Source organism: Athene cunicularia (assembly GCF_003259725.1).
Source record: "Athene cunicularia isolate RWA chromosome 4 unlocalized genomic scaffold, athCun1 chr4_part3, whole genome shotgun sequence".
In the NCBI taxonomy this organism is placed as follows: domain Eukaryota; kingdom Metazoa; phylum Chordata; class Aves; order Strigiformes; family Strigidae; genus Athene; species Athene cunicularia.
This window is the reverse complement of record NW_020799100.1, coordinates 6653403-6674855: the sequence shown is the minus strand read 5'-3', so window position 1 is coordinate 6674855 and position 21453 is coordinate 6653403. Positions and strand designations below refer to the sequence as shown.

Here is a 21453-nt window from a genome sequence, read left to right as displayed (position 1 = left end):
AAAAAAAATGTATTCATTCTTAAAATGACTTATGAACTTGCAGTAATTTCATTGTCACACAGAAAAATAATTTGTAAGTATTGCCAGAAAAAGACTACAAGGATCTCTCACACCACATAAAAACACAGGAAACATTGATTCTCTTTTTTAGGATAATGTTATTGGGCTCTTATATAAATTGATTTTTTTCTTCTCTCCCAGAAGAAGGCACTTGCAACCTATTGCCTATTCCCTTCCTTCCACTGAAATAATTGTTTTCTCAGGTTTCATAGATACTTTGCTCTAATGTTTCAAATCTTATGATTTACAGTGTAATACATTGTCATTATCTCCGACAGCCCTGTCTGAAGATAGCTTACCACTTTTTATGGAGTATGTATTAAACCATGACAACTCAAAGGAGTGTTTTCATTTTCTTCATGCCCTGCTAGCTGACTCAGTATTTGTTTCCATATATTGGGGTTTTTTTGGTGTTTAGGGCTTTTTTTTTCATGGTGTTTACTATTTATTTTCCCACTTCAGTCAATTTCCCACATAAGAAGAAAAAACTAGATGTTAAATAAGGATTTTTGCCTAACATTATTTCTCATCCTCCCTATAGTCTGCTACAGTCTTCACGGATAAACCACTGGACATGCTTGTTTTGAGAAAATTTTGCGTTTAGATTACCCAAGCATTGGCATTTTTTTCTGTCTAAATATCAAAACTTACCGAATTTTTATTTTGTTTCAAAATGGGTTTTTTTTTAGTCCTCTTTTGTGCTTCAGTATTTTACATATTTGCTTGTTCCTTCCTTTTTTAAATCAAATTTCTTTCTAGTTCCTCTAACCCATTTAGCAGTGTTGGCAGTAAGGTTAATGCTGTGCTGAATGGACTGAAATCTCCCTTCACTGCACTGGCGATGAGCCAAGTACTGTGGAAGAAGACAGCTTAATTTAAGCAATCTTATCACCATGGTAATAGCTCCTCTAAGGGGACAGTGAGGTACCAGACCATGAACCCGAGGTTCAATTATCATTAATTTATATAAAACTTTTAAGTACTAGAATAATAAGAGAAGTATTTGGGGTTCAAGGCAGTTACGATTTTTAGTTACTATTCAGCAATATTTCAGAGCCCTAAAGTTTGACTATGGCTCTGTACACTTAAAAACTTTGAGAGTTTGGAGTTTGAGAAGTTTATTCAGCTCATCAAATAGATGAAGTCATTCCTTTCTATATTATGTAGTTATCTGAGGTGCATATTGAAGACTATCTGGATGGGTTTTTTCCCAAAAGTATCATCTTGCTTATAATTTCATTTTAGTATAGGGGAATCTTGACAACTGTCACTTATCAAGAGATTTATCCTGTACTGTGGTTCTCCCTCATTCTTTTTTAATCAAGCTCATAATTATTTGTGCTTTTCAAAAAGTACATTGATAGCCTTTCAAATCACAGAAACCTGTACATACTCGCTTTCTGTTTAAGCTGGAATAGTGCTAAAAGCAGAATTAATGAAAGAAAAATCCATATATAAATACACACTCACAGGGTTCAGTGTGAGCTCTTGGAAGGTTTATTCTTCCTCCTCGGTCTCTTCATTTGAGCACCTTGTGAATCTTGCCCCCAGTGCCGAGATTCAGAAAGCAATTTGTGCCTTCCTCTTTCCCAGTTCAAGGTTTCCATAGCAAACAGAATGGTTTCTACAGCTCCCAAGGCACACAGGTGTTAATGATCATAAACCACCAAGCAGGGACAAAGTTACTATTTGAGCAACGCAATTCATTAGGAACTTGTTTGCGAATGGAGCCTACTCCTGAGTTAAATGACCAGACTTGTGATTATCCCAAGAATAAATGCAGAGGAGGGCTTTGTTTATGATCTTTCCTTCAATCATGTTGGTCAGTATTTACTATTATGACATTTCACTTGTATTTTGTCATTTTCTACCTAATTAAACAATAAATCTAACTTATAGAGAGACTGACCATATTAAAAACAGACACATGGCAAGGGTTTTAAATTCAGTCCAAGTCCCATGTGTTTTTGCTGCACAGCAGAAAAGATCTAAAAATATTTAAGACTTCTGAATTGTAAAAGATAAATTGAAAACTGTAAATATGACCATGAACTTAAAATAAAAGCTGTAAATATGACCCTAAATTTAATAATGCGAGAATGAAAGCATCTTTTATGGAAATAAAAATATAAACATTCTGTCAGCTACAATGAAGTACAATTCTTATGTCAGCAGCAATGGCACTTGAGAGTCCTTCTTCTGAATAATTTGAGATCAAGTCACTAAGGACAATAAGGCGGTTTAAATTGTTCATATAGTCCACTGTATTTTTAATTTGGGAGAAGCTCTGGTGTGGGCTTCCCTGGAACAGTGAGATAGTATTTGTATGTGTAAGGTTTTTTTATGCGGGCTTAATATTGTAACTTGAACAATCACACTGCAGATACTATTCACTCATTAAATTGAATAATGGAACAGTAGATAAAGTTAGAATTAAAAGTAAAGATATGTTGTTATTTTATGGCTACCAATGGGAAAGCACCCTGTTAGCTTTCAATGAAACGCAGCGTTTTCAGTTTGAAAACCAGAAACAGACTGAATATAAATTTTGAAAGAGAAAGATAATTGCAGGGTAATACAAAGGTTCTAGGCTGATTTGGATAACAGAGACTGTGAGAAAGGGTCACAGAAAAGCAAGAGATTCTGTCTTTTTGTTTCAAAGAAAATCACATATGTATGTGTTTGTAATGTTAATGCCCAGAAATGTGTATCTATCCCCTGGATAGCTAACTTCTAGGAAATGTATTTTGGAAGACTAGATAGTATTCACCTAGTTAATGTGATACATTTCTTGTCAAATAAAATCTGTTATTTGTCACAATAGCTGTGTAGCTTGGCTTTAGACCATATGCATGTGAGTGTACGTATTTGATGGTAGACTCAAATGCTGTTAATAAAAGTCAGTATATGCATTAATACCCATAGGAAAAAATTTGTGAGAGAAAGAACTTTGGGGCAACTACTTCTACTTCACTTATTTCATTCTTTTCTTTGTTTTAAGTCATGCTTCTCGCCACAGAATATAAGCAACAAAATTACAATACTAGTATTTTTATCCTCCTTGATTCATGGTTTCAAAGTACTCTGCAAATATTACATACTATTCTTCATATAAGTTTTGTAAATATTATTGTAAGTACTATTGTTCTCATTTTCCACATCACAAATTTAAAACATTGGAAAAAATTAGAGCAAACCACAAGCTCATTCCTTCCTTACCCCATGAATCTCCATGCACATTGATCACTTTTATTCAGCTGTTGATTGAGTTGAAGTGCTAAAGGAAAGTTCTAAGCCACAGAAAAGCACTTTTGAAGACTACTGGATTAATATAGCAATGACACTATGTATCGTAATGATAAAGCTCATAGTGACCTATACAAGAGTAATTTATGTCCCCAGTGTGGTAGGTTTTGTTTTGTTTTGTTTTTCACTAAATAGCCAATGAAACCAGAAGACAGTTGTATTTTGGACAACTTTTCCATTTTAGAAACTGTTCTTGATTGATTTTGGCACTGTCCTATATTTATATAATTATTGTCACAGATTTCTGCCAGGGACTTCAAAGTTTAGTCACCTGGCTAACAGGCTTAGCTTGCCTACAGCAACAACAGACAAGTGAGTCAGCATCATGTCACATCTTGTTCTGTACTGAAGCAAAAAGTGAAGGATACAAATTCTTTTCACATCCTTTCACATCCAGGGTCACAGGGCTAAATCTTCAAACATGATGTAAAGAAAACATGAGTGAATAAAGGGAAGCAATTCTATGTGAATGATTCAAAAGGCAAGTCCAGCTCAAAGAGGGAATATTAACAAAGCAGTTCTGTTCCCAAAGACAAATCTCTAGGGGGTTTCAAATATATTTAAATTATACATGTAAAAATAGAATGATAAAATCAATAGTTTTCATGGCCATTTCCCTCCTGTTTCACCCAAGAGCATTCTTGCTCCTACAGTTCTAGTATGCAGAAAGGTAAAATAAGGCAGATAATATTATAGGGCAAATTCTATCTATAAGTCATGTCTTATATTCACATAGAATTTTCCTGGGCTGGTTTTCAAGGTGAGGGTATAGTGCATGTATCTGTTGTCAAATATGTGTCTTGTTTTTACTCTATATACTTACCTTAGACTAGCTGGTTTGGTTTTGTACTGTATAGTTTGTTGAGTACCACATGCAAGATTTATGAAGAGAGGTCCACATTCTGATTATTATCTAAGTTTAGAAGTTGGGGTTTTTTTTCTCCCTTCCCACTTTGGGTACAGAATAGGATGGATAGAAAATCAGGAAAGAGAATATTTCTGCTTCTTCCCACTGTCCCAGGAAATATTAACTGACTTAGAAAGGTCAGGTAACAGTGGGGTCATGGTTGATGTTTGCCAAAATGAATGGGCAGTTGTATCAGTTCCAAATCCCTTTTTGGCTTTGTATTTTCTGGTTATGCCAAGAATCAGAATCCTTCTTATGTTTCAGTTACTATGCCTCTTAAAAAAATCCCATTGGACTTCTGTTGACATCTAAAAGAATTGCTTCAATTGCCTACTTAAATATTGGTATAGATATACAGTTATATCTATTATATGCAGTATAGAATTTAGTTGAAAAGAAATTGACAAATTTAAATAATCAAACTGAAGACTTCTTAATTTTCCTGTCACATAGCTATGCAGAAATATGTAACACTTTAGGTAACAATTTCTTGAATGTGAAACACATACAAGTACAAATGCGTTCCTACTTGGTTTATACAGGAGAAATGCATACTAATTATTTTGGCCATCATATTGCAAGATTTGTGTTTCTACTAACTCACCCAGTGGTTCACTTTCAAATCTGCGTCTGTTCTTCACTTTTTTCTCTTACAAACCCGTAATTTTGAATTGAAATGGAAGGAAAACATGTATAGGTACAATGAAGGTGGACTTCTAAGCCTACAGACACTAAGCACAGGGTAAATACATGCGACTTACAGAAGTGATATCAAGCCCTTGACAAAGTTGAGGGACATTGCTAGGGTACTGAAATATAAAAATATTTTCTCAGAATTTAATTAAGGAATTCTGTGTGGGGTTGGTCTGGTTTCTGTAATAGTGTTATGTTATCCCACATGAATTCAGGTGGGATGTTGCTTCATGTGTAGCTTTTATAAGACTTAAATTACCATAAGAAGAAAAGTATCTAATAAAATATTCTAACAGAGAAGGGTGCAAAGAAAGAAATTAACTCTTGTTCTTTAACCTTCTCCTAGCTGAGAATTCATCGTTTTTGTATAAACTGCACTCTTAGGGTTATGTTCCATTCCTCTTGAGGTTGGACAAGAGCACTTAGATGGGTCACATGAAACTGCTCTTTACAAAAAGCAAGCTATTCTGTCATCAGCAGGATTAAGAGGTCTGATTTCATGCCTTCTGTCACCTGAACTCCCCAGTATCTCCCTTCCTTTAGTACTTATCTCTTTACTGGGCACAGCAGTGTAGCAGGTTTAGACCTAGCTATTGATCAGCCAGCATGTATTCTGCCTCATTAGCCACCATGTGCCATGCTGAACGGGTGGCTAGCAGAGCTTAGAAAGGCCCAAGAGCTGAGTTTAGAAACTTTAGCAAGCCCCTCATTGGGGCTTTTGCTGATTTTGTTGGGCTGTTTAGGGGTTTAAGGGGGGTTGGTCATGCCCCACCCACTCTGATTTTTATAAGTCTGGTAGGATCTTCTTCCAGTTAACTTCGCTTAAGAGGATTCAAAGTTCAAAGGTTTTACATTTGTAGAGATGAACAAGTGGATAGATAGGTAAACAGACGTTGTGGGAATGTTTTCCAGCTGCCTCTTTTATATGTGAAATTGTTACTGAGCAATATTTACTTATGTATTGGAATTATCAGTGTAATAATACTAACTTACTTTTATTTCACAAACAAATGCATTACAGATTATGTCCTGTATTTTTCTTTTTAAGAGAATATTATTTTCTTTATGGAATTTTTTTTTTTTTTTTTTTTTTTTTTTTTTTTTTTTGTGAACTTTTACAGTTTCCTCACTTGGAACAAGTGGTCTTATCAATCATCTTTATAAAATCTTGTGTTCCCAGTTTACCCAAGGAAAAAAAATAGCCTTAGCTTTTCTCTTAGATCAAATATTAAAGCACACACCAGGCGCAGTCACATCTAAACTTTTGAACTGCAATTTTTATTATTTTGCTCTTTAGAGAGAGCACCTGATTTTATAGAATTGATAGCAACAGTTTAGCGTGTCCTAACGTCCTTTGGGAACAGTGGTGTGCTCAGACAGATGAGCTGTCTCAGTTTATGAGAAGGCAGTCACAGTCTGGCTTTGGAAATTTGTCTTTGTGCCACCAGTGTTTTTCAAATTCTATAGAAGTATCTTTGGGTACTCAGTATACTCTCCCAAAAATGGAAGGCATAAACAATTGTGATTTTTAACATTTTCTCAACATTATTTCCCTAGGAGCTCAGTTTCAGTGTCTGAGTTTCAGTTCAGTTTAGTGGAAAATCACTGAGTTTCAGTTCAGTTTAGTGGAAAAAGTTTTCAGTTCAGTTTAGTGTCTCGGTTCAGAATCTCAGTTTTATTACAAGTTAGAGCTATGTAAATTCTCCTGTGTGAATCGAGTCATCTGTCTAAAAGGATGTGAGCTGGATCCAGCTTCTGGGCACTCTTCTGCTAATAAAGAAATCCCTCTGCACACTAGCATTTTACCATCAGGCTGTGAAGCCACATTTATAAATCCCTATGCAAGAGAATGGAATTATTCCTGGCTATTGATTGCAAGGCTGTTAGAGCCTTAATAATAACTTCCAGTTCAGCATTTCCTTCCCTTTACCTCTGATATCTTTGGGCTATGCACCATAAAGGACAATCAATACTGCCAATATCAGACCGTTCTGCTGTAATTTCCAAAAAAAATTTAAATGAGGAATTATCAAATAAGTAGGTTTTGTTGTCATGTCTTGAAAATGTAAAGCAAGTAGAAAACTATTGACTGTTTATGTTATTTGTGAGTATACATGTGTATGCATATGCTTATATATAACACCACATATATTATTTTATATGGTGGTTTTGCTTCTACTTCCTTGAATATCAGTAGGAGTTTTGCCATGACATTCTTTCCTCCCAAAAGTCTTAAGTGACTATATATCTTGTCAACTGCTGACTGAAAAGTAAGGCTTCACGTACTTGCAAAAGCCTTCATGTGTGACAACAAAGCATTGACGCTAAAATAACCAACTGTAGTCTCATTGCCTGATATGAAGGAAGCAGATTTATATAGTCCTGTAGACAGTTATGTTACTTCATTCGAATTTATTATTTTACTATATTTGAGTTTAGAAGTTTTGAACTTCTTACAGGTTACTTACAGGTAACATTACCATGTTCAGAGGATTGCCATCTATATAATGTGTATATAAATATATATATCTATAACTGTGAAAGTCAGTGGGAAAGAAAATTGGAATGTGTTGTCTTAATGTAATGCCAGGTTGCTGTACTCATTCAGATTCAGTACTCCTTTTTTTTTGTCTGAGTGCTGTTTACTTGGGTAAGTATGAAGTAGAAATAACTAGTACTCAACACAAAAAAAAATCACTCTCGTGGTTTGTCAAAGGACTTTTGATATGTAGGCACTGTAATCTGTAATGGAAGCTAACTGGTATTCTCGTTTACCTTCCTTTTCATGTAACTGCCTGAATAAAAGCCCCTTTTAAAGATAAAACTGCTCTGTAATACCTTTTTATTTTCTATATTCTGGCATTTTGAGAACTGTAACCTTTCTTTTAAAATCTTATAATGGAAATACATAATATCATACTCATTACACCATTTTAGCAATTACCTTTTCAGGAACTAGTATTTACAATATTCTTAAAGTCAAATGTCACAGTACAGTCGTGTTTCATGCTCTTGAGTGTTTGATCCTGTGTACCTCCTGCTGTGAATCCATCAAAGAAATTCTACCAGCATGGATTGATTGATCCGTATATATATTCAAAACGTTGTCTTGCACCTTGCTGAAGGTGTAAAGGGAAGATTCCGGACCATGTCAGAACTGGCCAGTTAACTTCAGCTGTGAAGTGTGTCTGTGGCTTTTTGGCTTGCAGGCATCATAGTACCACGTGATTCTAAATGCAAGATCCTCCTTCAATTTTGGCAGAAAAAAATGAGGGCAACTTGCACCCCCAGCACAAGTGGCATGGTAGTACTTGCCTGCAGAGCACTTGCACCGCTCTCAGCTGAACAGAGAAGTGGGTTGTATAGAAACCAATAGCAGCAACAGTCACAGATGCTTTTACTCAGCTGGGAGCCCATATGAAGGGGGCACAGTTCAAAGCACCTGCACTGCAAGTGGTCGTTGCTTCACACCAGTGTCTGGCTCCCAAAGCAAAGAGCTGGCAAGCTTGGGAGGGTTGATTTCTGTTCTCTAGGAAATGCCTTCCTGAGTCAGGGTACTCAACAGAAAGGCTACAGAGGTTCAGGCTAAAACAACACTCTAGTGGCGGCCCTGTGGCCAAGGCAGCCCTTGGTCTTGCAAGCTCTGTAATATCAGTGCCCTTTCCCTTGTTTTCTCAGCTCAGACCTTGTGGCTTAAGACAGAGAAGCACTGAGATTCTCTAAACTTCTTCGGGTGCATGCTGTGGTGTGAGATTTAGATGTGCTCCTGTCAGAGTGCACTGAAGAAGCTTGCTCACTTAAAGGAAGGAAGGTCCAAAGAAAGTTGGTGTTTCCAATAAACATGTGGTTGCTATGGTCAGCCTTGAACATGTGCTTTTTGACACAGTTTCTGAGCACATAGCACAGTAATGTCTAAAATTAAATATCCTTTCCCTAATTCTCTTGGAGAGCACTTGCCAATCCTAAAAAACATCCATCTTCCTATAGACAACCACTCTGTGTTTCTGCACCAGAGCCCTTTCTTCAAGGCACATTTCTGTATCTTTTTTTTTTTTTTTGTGCTAATGTAGGTCTTTGCTGTTTTTTCTTGAAGGCAATCAGTCCTCCAAAATACACTGAAATAGGTCTCCAGATGAAGTCTTTCTTAGTATGTTTGAGAATCACCACAGTAGATAAAAGCATTTGAAGAAAATCTGCTCTTAAAATAGCTCAATTAAGGATACTAAAGAAATTGTACTCACCTGTACAGTAACTACAGTCCTTTAAAATGGATTATCCTTTTAGATTTTCCACTAAGTAGTCACCTTTTTTTTTTTTTTTTTTTTTTTTTTTCCCTTTTTTAAAAATAAATACTCAGAGTGATAGTGGCTTCTGCAGTTTATTTGTACTCTCGGTGAGATAAACCCAGTTGTGTGTTTGTGGACTGAGTGGGTACTGCTGGCAGCAGTTCCTGCGTGTCAGGCATGCCCGGGTAACGAGGCACACAGATGCTGCTCGTCTTGGAGTACCCCCAGGTACTGCACTGAGAAATAACCTTTCCTTAACATTACTCTGAATCACTGGGAAGATAGTTTAGAATTCATTTACATTATGTTGTTTCTCTAAAAAATTGCTCAAAATCTTGTGGTGTGGGTAAAAAACTTCCACTACAGAGGGTGTTCAAATACATATTTCCCTGGTTTTGACATTTTCTGTGGATATATGCAGTATTTATTATACAGTGCTGATACAGTTTCTTTCACTTCTGAAATCACAAAGTGGTTTTTACAGTGTGGTTCTTTGTCTTCTTTTCATAGGCATTTCCTATTTAAACATGGATCTGGGTCTTCAGCTATCTTCAGCGCTGCCAGTCAGAACTATCCTTTAACATCCAATACTGTTTACTCTCCACCTCCTAGGCCTCTTCCTAGAAGTACCTTTTCCAGACCTGCCTTCACTTTTAACAAACCTTACAGGTGTTGCAACTGGAAGTGCACTGCTTTGAGTGCTACTGCTATTACAGTTACCCTGGCATTGTTGCTAGCCTATGTTATCGGTAAGCCTCTCTTTCTTTTCTATGCTGAATTATTCTTTACCTTTTCTGTTCTGTTGTCTTGCTTGCTTTTACACTAATACAAATCATGTTTTACTAATAATGTTTGCCATTGGGTGCTTTGTAAATTTTGGCAAACAAAATGCTAGGTTGGCCAGCGGTTGAATACAACACGGAATTCTCATTAACTTTCTACTCTGTTAACCTTGATGCTGCTTAATAGAGAAAGAAGGATTATTCAAGATGACATGTTTATACTAGCAGAGGACTCCTACTGATTTTAATTGCTGTGATATTTTTCTTAAATTAAACATTTGATTTTCATATTATGCCTTGCAATATTGTTGCTCTTAAAGAATTATTAGGAAAAGACTGATAACCCTTCATTATATTTTGCCTTGCTTACCTGTATTTCATTTCTTCAGTCTGATCACAATTTAAATCTTTCATTTTTTCCTCTTAATTCTTACATCATTGGCTAGAATGACAGCTAGCTCTAAAAATATATAGTATTTTACACCATGTTTTCTAAGGTGTATTTTGCTGTCCCTTTACTGAATTATGTTTCAGCAAACTGTTACATAGATTAAAGTGCACTTACTTAATTTCAAGTTCATCTTTGTAAGTACCTAAGTGCAATTTTGTTATCACGATTGATTGGCAGGATTTGTCAGAGTAGCTAGAAATGTCTTCCTTTTTTTTTTTTTTTGAAGATGGTTGTTTTGGAGGTGGACTTGGAGTCAGTTTGATTACAGTTGTACATGGGAGGGCAAGTCTTTGTGATTCACTATATGACATTTTGTCTGAATGTTGTCACATTAGTTTTTCAATCTGAATTGAAAATATTGCAAAAGATTCATTTTGTAGAATCTTAGAATGGCTTCTGTAAACATAGGGAAAATATTTAATTCTCGCTTGTGTGATGTACTTTCTGACACGCACTCTTGGTTTGTTGATTTAGTTGCCAGTTCTCTGGTTGGGCTGGAGCCAGAGTATCTCCAGCATCTTACAGCTTGAATGGGAATAACTCTGGGTTTGTCTGAAAGAGTGGCTTGTACAAAGATAGAAGTACAGATGCCTCAAACCAATACGTGACCACTGATTTTCTGTATTCTATGAATAAATGTCTTTATAGTGAAAATTATTACAATTTCAGTCATCTTTGTTTTCCACTGGGGTTTTTGTGTCCCATAGTGACAAAATTCTGGTTACTGTCAGTGAGATGCTCATCAGGAGGGATTTTTTCTAACATCCTTGTCTAATGCGTATGGGAAAGCAGATTTGATCATTTCTGCTGTGTGATTATTTGAAAGCACCTGAGGATCTAGTAAGCTACATTAATTGCAGATTTACATAACAGCTGGTGAGCATATGCCCTCAGTTAGGACTGGCTGTATAATTTTTGCAGGCTCATCTGTTTGCTACATATATATCCCACCCACACCATTTAGATTTTATCTGGATGAAGCACTGCCTGTTTCATCCCTGCTTAGATTTCAGTCTGCCACTGAAAATTTTTTAACTTTCTAGAGATATACTGCTGCATATCATCAGTCTGAGAATGCTGTAAGCACTCCATGTCACTATGAATTAAAAAGCTCTATATGAATTTTCTGTAGACTTGTCTGTGTTTATCTTAACCTGGTAATATAAAGGTGTAACATTTTCTTTAGTTGGGCAGAACTAGGTAAAATGAAGATATTTTTGCATTTTGTAAATTATTAGTATTTCTAGTTATGTTTTCTATAGAAAAATATAAATCTATGATACTAATTCAGAAAATCTTCCAAAATGCCATTATCTGCTCTTGTTTGCCCCAGAATTTTTTCAGTTACATAAGCTTTCCTGAAGCTTTGGGTAGTATTAGATAGCTTATTCCAAATTAATATTCATGTTGCCTGTTTCTGGCTGGTTAAATATTTAAATAAGTTCATGGTCTGTTCTTAGGAGTCAGGTACCTTAGCTCTTTCCCTTTTATTAGGTATGAATAATAGCATATAAACTATCTTCAAAGTTCACTTGCTCTGTAGAGTTTCATATTTGCATATCTTTTCATGTCAAAATGTAAATGTGCATGTTTTAAATAAGAGTAGTTGAATATGCAAAACCAGACTGTATGTAATACTCTGAAGTTAAAATTCACTCCCCCAAGTATTTTCTCTTTGCTCACCATACACAGAATACACACAGAATCATCTAGGTTGGAAAGGACCCTGGAGATCATCTAGCCCAACTGTTCTCCCAGCACAGTTCCCACCTACAGCATATCCTCAAGCTACTCTTGAACCCTCCAGGGATGGGGACTCCACCACCTCCCTGGGCAGCCCATTCCAACGCCCAAGAAACCCTTCTGGAAAGAAGTGCTTCCTAATGTCTAGTCTGAACTTTCCCTGGCGCAACTTGAGGCCATGATTCAGGTCCCTCAATCGTCACTCCAGGCAGGTTTTCTTCAAATCAGAGGGAATTATGTCTGAGTAATGGCTACAGATTCAGGCCCAAATCGCAAAACAAAACTCATTTTAATTTCAGGATCAAACTTAACCTGGGATCTGCTAAGTGATTGTTACTGGAAGAATAGGGGAGACTTTGTAAAAGCAAACTTATTTCCATCATTGTATTTTATGGCATAGTCTGCATTAACTTACAATTTGCTGCAATTTCAGGCCAAATGAATGTAGGTCAAAATTTAAAATTAAGCTTTTTCTTCCCCTTATCTAATAACTTAAATGTGCTTTCTCAAATATCTTGTACTGCCGTTAGATGCATGAGCTACATGTTGCTGTTAAAAATAGGCCCAAATCTCAGCCTCAACTCAGAACATTCCCAGAGTCTTGGAAACCCAAAGCTTATTCCAGATCAAAAATTTGCAAGTGGCTCTTATACTTGTAATGAATGGAGGCCTGTGCCAGAGTGCTCTTAAGCCGTGATTTCTTTTCAGTCAAAAGGTAAAGTAGCAAAACTATTTTGTTCTTTTATTTTTCAGTCTCTCCCTATTATCAGTGAGACTCAATAGAGAAGCTTTTACTTGAGAACACATACTTACGTGTTTTCTCTTCTTTGAACTACTAGTCAGTTAAAAAATATTTTTTTCTCTCTGTTTCCACTTTTGGCCTATAATCACTGTGTTTATTATTTGGCCCTTTCTGAAATAAATTTGACTATTATATGGACAGTAAGGAAATTATAGAACCCTGTAAATGGTTGTGTAACAGCTGATTTATCGAAAATCTTTAGTCATAATATTTAGTTTGTCAAGTAAAACATATTTTTCACTTCGACAGGAGTAATTCCTATGAATAGGTTCTAAAGTCATAGTAGTTACTCCAAAGAAAACCTCATTTCATAAAGTGGATGTTTGGTCTCCACACTGTAAATGTGTAGAATTCTTTTCTATTGAATAAAAGCATATATTCTTTTATTGTTCTTCTGTACTTTCATTTATGTTGAGAACTATAATGTGTTCCTGGCAGGCTGGAGCACAACTGCTTGAATTTGCCCACAAAGAGGGCAATTGGGACACCCACCAGGGAGGTGATGGTGCATGTCATGGGTGCATTCGGTTACAGCAGAGTGAAATTGCTGGTGGAGTGAAAGGCTGACTAGGGAAAACAAGTTATCTGCTCTTTAGACAGCAAGGTGAAATGGACAAAATCTGCCTGCTAGCACTCACTGTGTCTGGAGGGCATAAGAGCTGTGTGTGTTTTAAAGATTTATGCAAATGAATGCTCAAATTTAAAAAAAAAAAAAAAAAAAGTCTTGAGGGAAAATTCTTGAAATCCGAAACAGAAACTGATAAATTCCTCTGAGTTGATGTATATTTGTCTGGCATGAAGTGTTTGAAAGGACTGAGCTGCATCTGTGTCACAGGTCTAGGCTCAGGTATTTAAGAGATGGCGCCTTGCAAAAGGAGAGTATGGGAAAGAAAACTGAAATTTCTGTGACACTTTTTAAATAGCTTATTATAACTGGTAAGTATGATGGGGACTAGCAGACACTGTATACATACTGATGTCCAAAAGCTATAATGTAGAGTCTAAATTACCCCATGAAAGACAAGAACATAGCTGTTTGATTCAATGCAGTCAATAGTTGTTTGTCTCTGTTCATCTATTGGTCTGTGTTGCTATAAAGAGTATAAAATAGACTACCATTGGAGAATGGTATAGTAAATATTCTCTTTTTTTAATCTCATCATAATAAAAAACTAAGAAGCCATCGGCAATTAAGAAATCTGAACAAAAATTTACAAGTAAACAAGACATACAAGTGATTAAAATACAATACACTAAAAATACAGTATTTTTTCTGTAATTTTTCAGTATGACGCCGTTTTCTTTGAGTACAATACAGTGTTTCATGTAGCTGCGCATCTACTCAGTTATTTTTAGCCCATTAGTAAAGTTGGAGTTTTCTTCCATGATACCTTACCATTTTATCAGCAGCTGATTTGGACTTGCAAATCACTGGTCCTATTGATCAAAGGTGCTGAACTCCTACAGTTCCTATTGATTTCAGCAGGAGATGCAAATGTTCAGTGCCTCTGAAGACTGCATCTTATGTTCTTGGATTTAACCATCCCTGACTACAAAAATTACTATTTTATATACAGATGAATTCTCAGGTATGAATATGAAGTTGTCCCTATCCTTTATGATATTATCAGTATTTATGAGTATGCACTGGAGATGGTGTTGGGTCTTAAATTATATACATATGGAGGGTGAGGAAATTAAAACTTCTCTGCTGTCTGCCATTGTGACCTGTCATTTCCCACACTGTGTACAAGGTAGAGGGGTGGTGGTTTCAACACTGGGAAAGGCCAGGCCAGATTTTAAGGACATAAGTATCTCAGTGCATAGATTTATACATCTGAGCAGGAGAACTGCAGGAGAGGAGGGTTTATTTCTATTCCCAGGTATAAAAATATGTTAGGTGTAAAGAGAAGACTGCTTGAGAAAGAGGAGAATGCTTGAGAGTTAAGATGGCTATAACAAATATATGGAAAAATCTTTATATCGTGAAAGGCCATATATGGTCCAAAAGAACTTATCACTTCAGTATGGATTTTTTTTTTTTTTTAATCCTAAGACTGAATCAAATATTAACAGTCTCAAATTTTCAAATTTGGTTAGAGCAGAATCACATAGCATTTTATTTACAAAATGAGCTTACAAAAGAACCCTGCTTCTGTGGGTCAGGATCAGGACTTTGATTCTGACTCTTATTTGTGTTCAGGTATTTTCACATTGCTTTACTGGAACTAAGACACTAATGCACCCATGGCTTCATGCCACAGTGAAATCCAGTTTTATAAGCAGAACCTGCTAGCAGTTATAGAAGATAAATAATTTTCTGGCACTTGGTCAGAGCAGGTGCAGAAAGAATAGTCAGCTGCTGATATACATTCTATCACAGCTCTTCTAGAGTCTAGGCTTCAGGGGGATGATCTACAGAGATTTTTGTAAAATAAATGGAAACAGCAGAGAAAGCTAAACAAAAGCCTTTAGTGGAGGTCAGCAATTTGGAGAGACTTCACATTTGTAGGATTTTTGTCCTCTGAAGTTCCATTTTGCAGGTTGATAAGTACTTATTGCACAGGACTTTTTGACATCTCCTCACTACTGAGAGTCTCTTTTGCACTGGAGCCAAGCCTCTTATTCATATTCTGCCAAACATGTAGCACAGGAGTTGACAAGCTGTGCTTACACAGAAGGTAGATAAGAATAAATTAAATTAGATCATTGGCTTCATAGCAGATGGCAGGTTAATCCAGTTTACAAAGCGAGTTCTGAAAAAAATGCTTACATATTTGTGAATATTTACTCGAGTATGCCACAGAATTGCAGAGACTGTTAGTTTATCTGGAAGTGTCAGTTTGTTTTATTTAAATGTTGAACAAAATAAGCAATCTGGACATTTACTTCAGAGGTAAAGACCCAAGCTTTGATTCCAAACAGGATCCAACTGATTTCACTTACAGCAGTAATATGAAGCAACCAAAATCCTGCCTATGGATAGAGAAAATTCCTTAGGCAGTATTAAGTCACCCTAGCTTTTCATCTCTTTGTTCCGTGAAGGAAATTTATGGGAAGGGTAGAAGGTATAGGCTTTTAATTTATCTTTTTCTGCAAGAGATCTGTTAAATATATTAGCCAAGAAAAGCTCTGCACTGAGTGGAATCTTCTGTATTCAAGAGAGAGGACATTTAAAGTTACCCTGAGCAGCTCCACTGTGCAGCCTGGCCAGGACGGGGTGACTGAAGAAGCAGCTTAGTTTCACCATAATCCTGTGGCATCCTCCAGGCTCTTTAGCTCCACTGACTACAGAGTACTCCAAATTTAGCATCCCCAATAGCATCCATAATGCATGTTGTAAAAAAAAAAAAAAAAAAAAAAAAAAAAGTGTATGTCCACTTTTGTGTTCCAAATCTATCTGAAACTTTGAATTAAACAGAGCTATCTAATAAAATATAAATAGGTATGGTGACATCTATTGTATAAGCTCTATCTCCAAACATTATATAAAGAGGGTCAAATTTTGCCTTTGGATATATTTTCCTGCCACCAGATCACCTCAGTGAAAGCAATGTACAACTCAGCTCGTAGCAGAATATAACTCATAAATAACACAGAGCAAAGTAATAATGTAATGATAGAGGGGGGGGAATGTACTGGAGTTTCAAGCAAGCCAAGAAAGAGTATCTTTTCAGATGAGTTTTGCAGTAGGGTGGAAGAACCAAGGAAACAGAGAAATCAAGTTGGAAGTTCAAAAATGCCAAGAAGAACGGTTGCTACCCACAGGGAAAATATTGTCCCTAAGTTTTCAGACAAGAGGTTCAGTTGTGCCCAGATGAGGGGATGTTATGGGCTGATGCTCTGGTGATTTACCACAGCCCCTCCTAATTTAAAGTATGAATTTTGCAATTGTGAAGCATATTGATCCTGCTAACGAGCTTTTTAATGTCCACTTGCCTGATAGTCCTTGGGTTTTGCTTCAAACTGTAGCGGTTCATCAATGACCCTGCACACCCTACTAGTAACTGAGGTATTTTAGGTGCTGCAAAATGCAGGGTATCTGATTGCAGAATTTTTCTGGAGCCAAGTAGGCAGACCCTCAAAGTAGCTTTTGCTTTTTCTGTAATACCAGTGTAGTTATGAACCTCAAAGGCTGTTTTTTGTGTCCTGTGGGAACTTGAGCTACATCCAGTAATGCATCTTTAGTCATAATGGTGGGGTTTGGTATTGTTAGTCAGCAGCCAGCTGACTCAGAAGTACTGCAGTCAAGATCTTTCTGTGTAAACATCATTCCTGAAGGTTGAACTTTGATGAAAGGGCAGAGACCTTCATCAGGAAGTGAATCTCCCTCCTTTTTACCCAGCCCATTCTAAGTTGGACAGGTGATGGTGTCATCTTCTTCTTGGTCTGTGGAGTCAAGTCTTATACCTGGCCACTACACATGGGAAATACAGCTGAGAATCTTACAAGTGGAATTATGCTGTGGGAAATGTCATTGTGGCCCACTGTTGAATTCCACTGCATTTTCTTTGCCCATTTGTGTAAAAGGGGAAAAACAAAAGCCAGAAATCCCCTAGAAAAATCAAACAGAATGACTCAAAAGAGTTCTTTTGAGCTTTTCAATGAAATTCAGCACATGCCTACTTATTTCTAAAGAGATTTGACAGAGAGAGATTTGAAAGTTCTTTTTAATCTTATTTGGTGAAATAGCTGTATATTTAAAACATGGTGTACATATGTTGTAGGAAACACAAGCTTTGTAGGAATTATGTATACCCCAGGTAAAAGAAAAGTATCACAGAAAATGAAGAGGCAAGGTAAGGCTCTGTGTCTGCTAAATAAACATTAATTATTCCCTGTAGTTAACTTTGGAGAAAGGTATCACTTAGAATTAACAGCTTTACTAGTGTATGTGATCTGGTTATTACCAGAGTGACGCCTGGATCTGAAGGTAATTTCTCAAGAGCTATAGCTAATGTAATGAAAATCAGATGGATTTTAAGATGGCAAAATGACCAGGTTTCTGCAGTGGTAGGAGTCATCCATTTTAATTCAAGTAGACCTTGTTTTCATAGCACTGTGCTTTGGTGTTCACTCGCTCTTGCACAGTGGTGTGAAGCTGGTCTACCAGCATCCCATGTCACCTCCCATGGACGAGGAGTCCGAGGCTGGCAGACACCATCATCTCTACAATGCAGTTGGTGTTTCTCAGGGAGGAAACTGACTGTCAAATGTACATACAAATAGTTTTGCTAGCTTGCCAAGCTTTGGCACGAACTATAAAACCAGCACCACTTCTCCAGCCTGAAGGAGGACGAAGTAAGCAAGCTATTCAAATTGGTGTGAATGGATGACAAAATGCATGGTGTATGTAATCTGGAAAAAAAAATATAGTAAGAAAAAAATGTGCATTACATATTCAGTCCTTGCTTTGTGACGTACCTTCTGCAGCATGTGCAAATGCTGTCTCAGGAAATTAATAATATCAACAATGGAAACATCATAAGAAAGCAACTAGATTGTATTCATGATTCTATAACCACTAAAAGTTTATTGATGTGGGCAGTTATGTTTTGCTTCTAGTGTTGATCTGTTTCAAGTGCTCATATAATTATTTGCATTAGTATAAATGAAATATACATTCATTTTGTTATCACTCCTATTGAACTTTGATCCTTTTTGTTCTTATTAACTCTTTAAATAATAATAATGTCCAGAAGCTCAAGCCAGGAGCAAGAGCTGTCTGCTGTAGAGATGTCAAGGCATGCTGATTTTTGTTGTCCTGTATGTAGAAGTAATGTCTTGCATTAATAAGCTCAAAGATCACAGCTTAGGTCTGTGTGATCTGACTGCAAGACCCTTTTCAAAGTATTAGCACAGTCCCTTGATGATTTCAAGTCTTCAGAATATGAAGCAATCCAGGCAAGCCTCTGGCTTGAGATCCCACTACTAAACACCAGAGTAAGCTTCTAATATCTCTTTTGGGGAGTGGGAATCTACTGTTCAGTGGTGTGTCTCCAGAGCTCAGATCTGATAGTTAAGCAGTGGTTTGAGAATCAGTAAATTTGGCTCTCTTCACCTGATGCCAATGTAAAAAATATAAATGTGTCACACTGTCACCTCACTAATTCAATAGAAGTGCTCTCATTTGCTTGATTTGGATCATGTATTGGTGGATGGGTGATCCAGAAGTGCACAGATTGTAGATTGGCAGCTTTGTATTTCTCTGGTAGTTTTGGCAAGCCCTTGCCAGGAACCCATTCAAGGCACAGGATTGTGCTTTATAATTTAACTTTTCAGCATGCATGGGAGGCTTGTGAGCAAACACATAGAAAATGGATAATAGACTGTAGGTTTCTTGTTTGTATTGAGATTTTTCCCTTAAAGTATGTGCAAAGTGCAAAAGAAGATAATGTACTTTTAAAATGCAAACCCCATCCTAGATCACACTTATCCTGAGAGTTGCTGAGGTTCCTACATGGTTCCTTCCAGTACCTAAAGGGGTATACTATAAGAAAGCTGGAGAGGGGCTTTTTACAGTGGCATGTAGTGTTAGAACAAGGGGTAATGGCTTTAGGCTGAGAGAAGGGAGATTTAGATGAGATACAAGGAAGAAATCCTTCCCTGTGAGGGTGGTGAGGCCCTGGCACAGGTTGCCCAGAGAAGCTGTGGCTGCCCCCTCCCTGGCAGGGTTCAAGGCCAGGTTGGACGGGGCTTGGAGCAACCTGGGCTGGTGGAAGGTGTCCCTGCCCGTGGCAGGGGGTGGGGTAGAACTAGAAGATCTTTAAGGTCTCTTCCAACCCAAACCGTTTTATGATTCTGTGATTGAGGAAGAGCAAATATATTGCCTTTGCAGCTCCCACCGTGGGCAGATTCTACTTAGTGCAAATTGCTGCATGTGGCTAAAGAGCCTACTACTTGGGATTTGCTCTTTATGTGACAATTTCAGCTCCTCTGTGGGGGGTGTCCTCAATCCATATTTTAGTGGGTCATCGGTCCTCCCTGCTGAGTTACTTCAATACTAAGGCAACCTCTTCCTTGGAAGAATTTGCCCTCCTCAGTAAGACCTAGGTAATTGCCTAGAATGACTGCAGTACTATCATATTAGGCTTAAAATAAGATCCTCTGTTGCTGCCTTTCTCCTACTGTCTCTTGATGCCTTAGATCAGAAGCATCAGAAAGGAAAGCAGAAAAAGTGAATGGCTGTACAGGCAATGTGAAGTAGACAGCCCCATGTATGGTAATAAGGATAGTTCATAGTTTCATTAAAGGATTAATACAGTAGATTTTCTAATGCATACATAAATAACAACTATATTTCTGTTGTTACGTGTTGTAGAATAGTTACAAATATTTTCAATCTAGAGTCAGTTTTTTATTCACAGTGTAATTCTAGAGTAAATCTATAGAGTCAGTGTTTTTACTAATGTTTACCCTAAATGAAAAGGTTTGGGAATGCAGTGGGCACAGTTTCATTTAGACTGGATTGGAAAGGTGAAAAGTTTTACTTGGTGTCAGTGCTTTAATCAACAAACTCTGAGATCTTTGACAGTTGAAAGCTGAGGGACAGCATTGTTGTAGTATTAGAATCTGTCACACAATATTAAATTCATTCAACTGTTATCCTTTTAATTGCAAGTATTTCCATTAATTGCTGTAGAAATTCATCACCCTGACCTGGCTGAGCTCCAAAAGTAAGTGTGGAAACTAATTAAACATTGGGTTTTAAGGTAAAATAGTAAATTGCTCATTAGATGCCTTGAAATTCTGATTTATTACTAACAGAACAAAGTAATACTTGACTTTGCAGAAACTGGGTCACAGCATTCTTTCTCAGTCTGACTGAAGGTGCTGTAGCTTAGACATCAGTTAATTGGTCTTCATTTTTTTGCAGCAGTACACTTGTTTGGTTTAACCTGGCAACTACAGCCTGTTGAAGGGCAGCTATATGAAAATGGAGTTAGCAAAGGAAATAAAGGAACAGAATCCATGGATACTACTTACTCACCAATCGGAGGAAAAGTTTCTGATAAAACAGAAAAAAAAGGTATGTGTGAATGAGAAGACAGACAAATTACAAATATTTAAACATTGCAACTGTTCAGATTCTGTATTTGCTACAGTTTGACAGCATTTTGAGTTCAGGTTTTATCTTCTCTAGTAAAATTTTAGAACTGGTATGAAAAGCTCATAACCAGATTGTTTCCTTTAGCAGAACTCTCACCAAAGACCCAAGTCATTAGGAGAGTTATGTTCAATAGAAAAATAATCACCCTTCTCTTGTGAAAAGAGATTAGAGCATTTGGCTTCTGTCTTAAGACAGGGGAAGTGAGACCGTGTTTGCCTTGTTCCGTTTTGTGCAGAGGGCTTGATTCTGTGCCTGTCTTGCAGACTCAAGTCAATCTTAGGCAAAGTGAAACACTTTGTTCTGACACGTCAGA

General features: G+C 37.0%; 1 protein-coding gene across 4 annotated transcripts in view; it reads left to right on the top strand.

Moving 5' to 3' along the window:
* The window catches only part of TENM1 (teneurin transmembrane protein 1), a 357561-nt gene that overhangs the window by 198985 nt on the left and 137123 nt on the right, over positions 1-21453 (top strand). For 3 of the 4 annotated variants that reach the window (XM_026848414.1, XM_026848412.1, XM_026848416.1), the window contains 2 exons: positions 9763-10001; positions 20907-21059. In XM_026848414.1, coding sequence (XP_026704215.1) covers positions 9763-10001; positions 20907-21059 — 392 coding nt within the window. The remainder of the gene's footprint in view (positions 1-9762; positions 10002-20906; positions 21060-21453) is intronic. The other variant, XM_026848413.1, reaches the window with a different exon arrangement.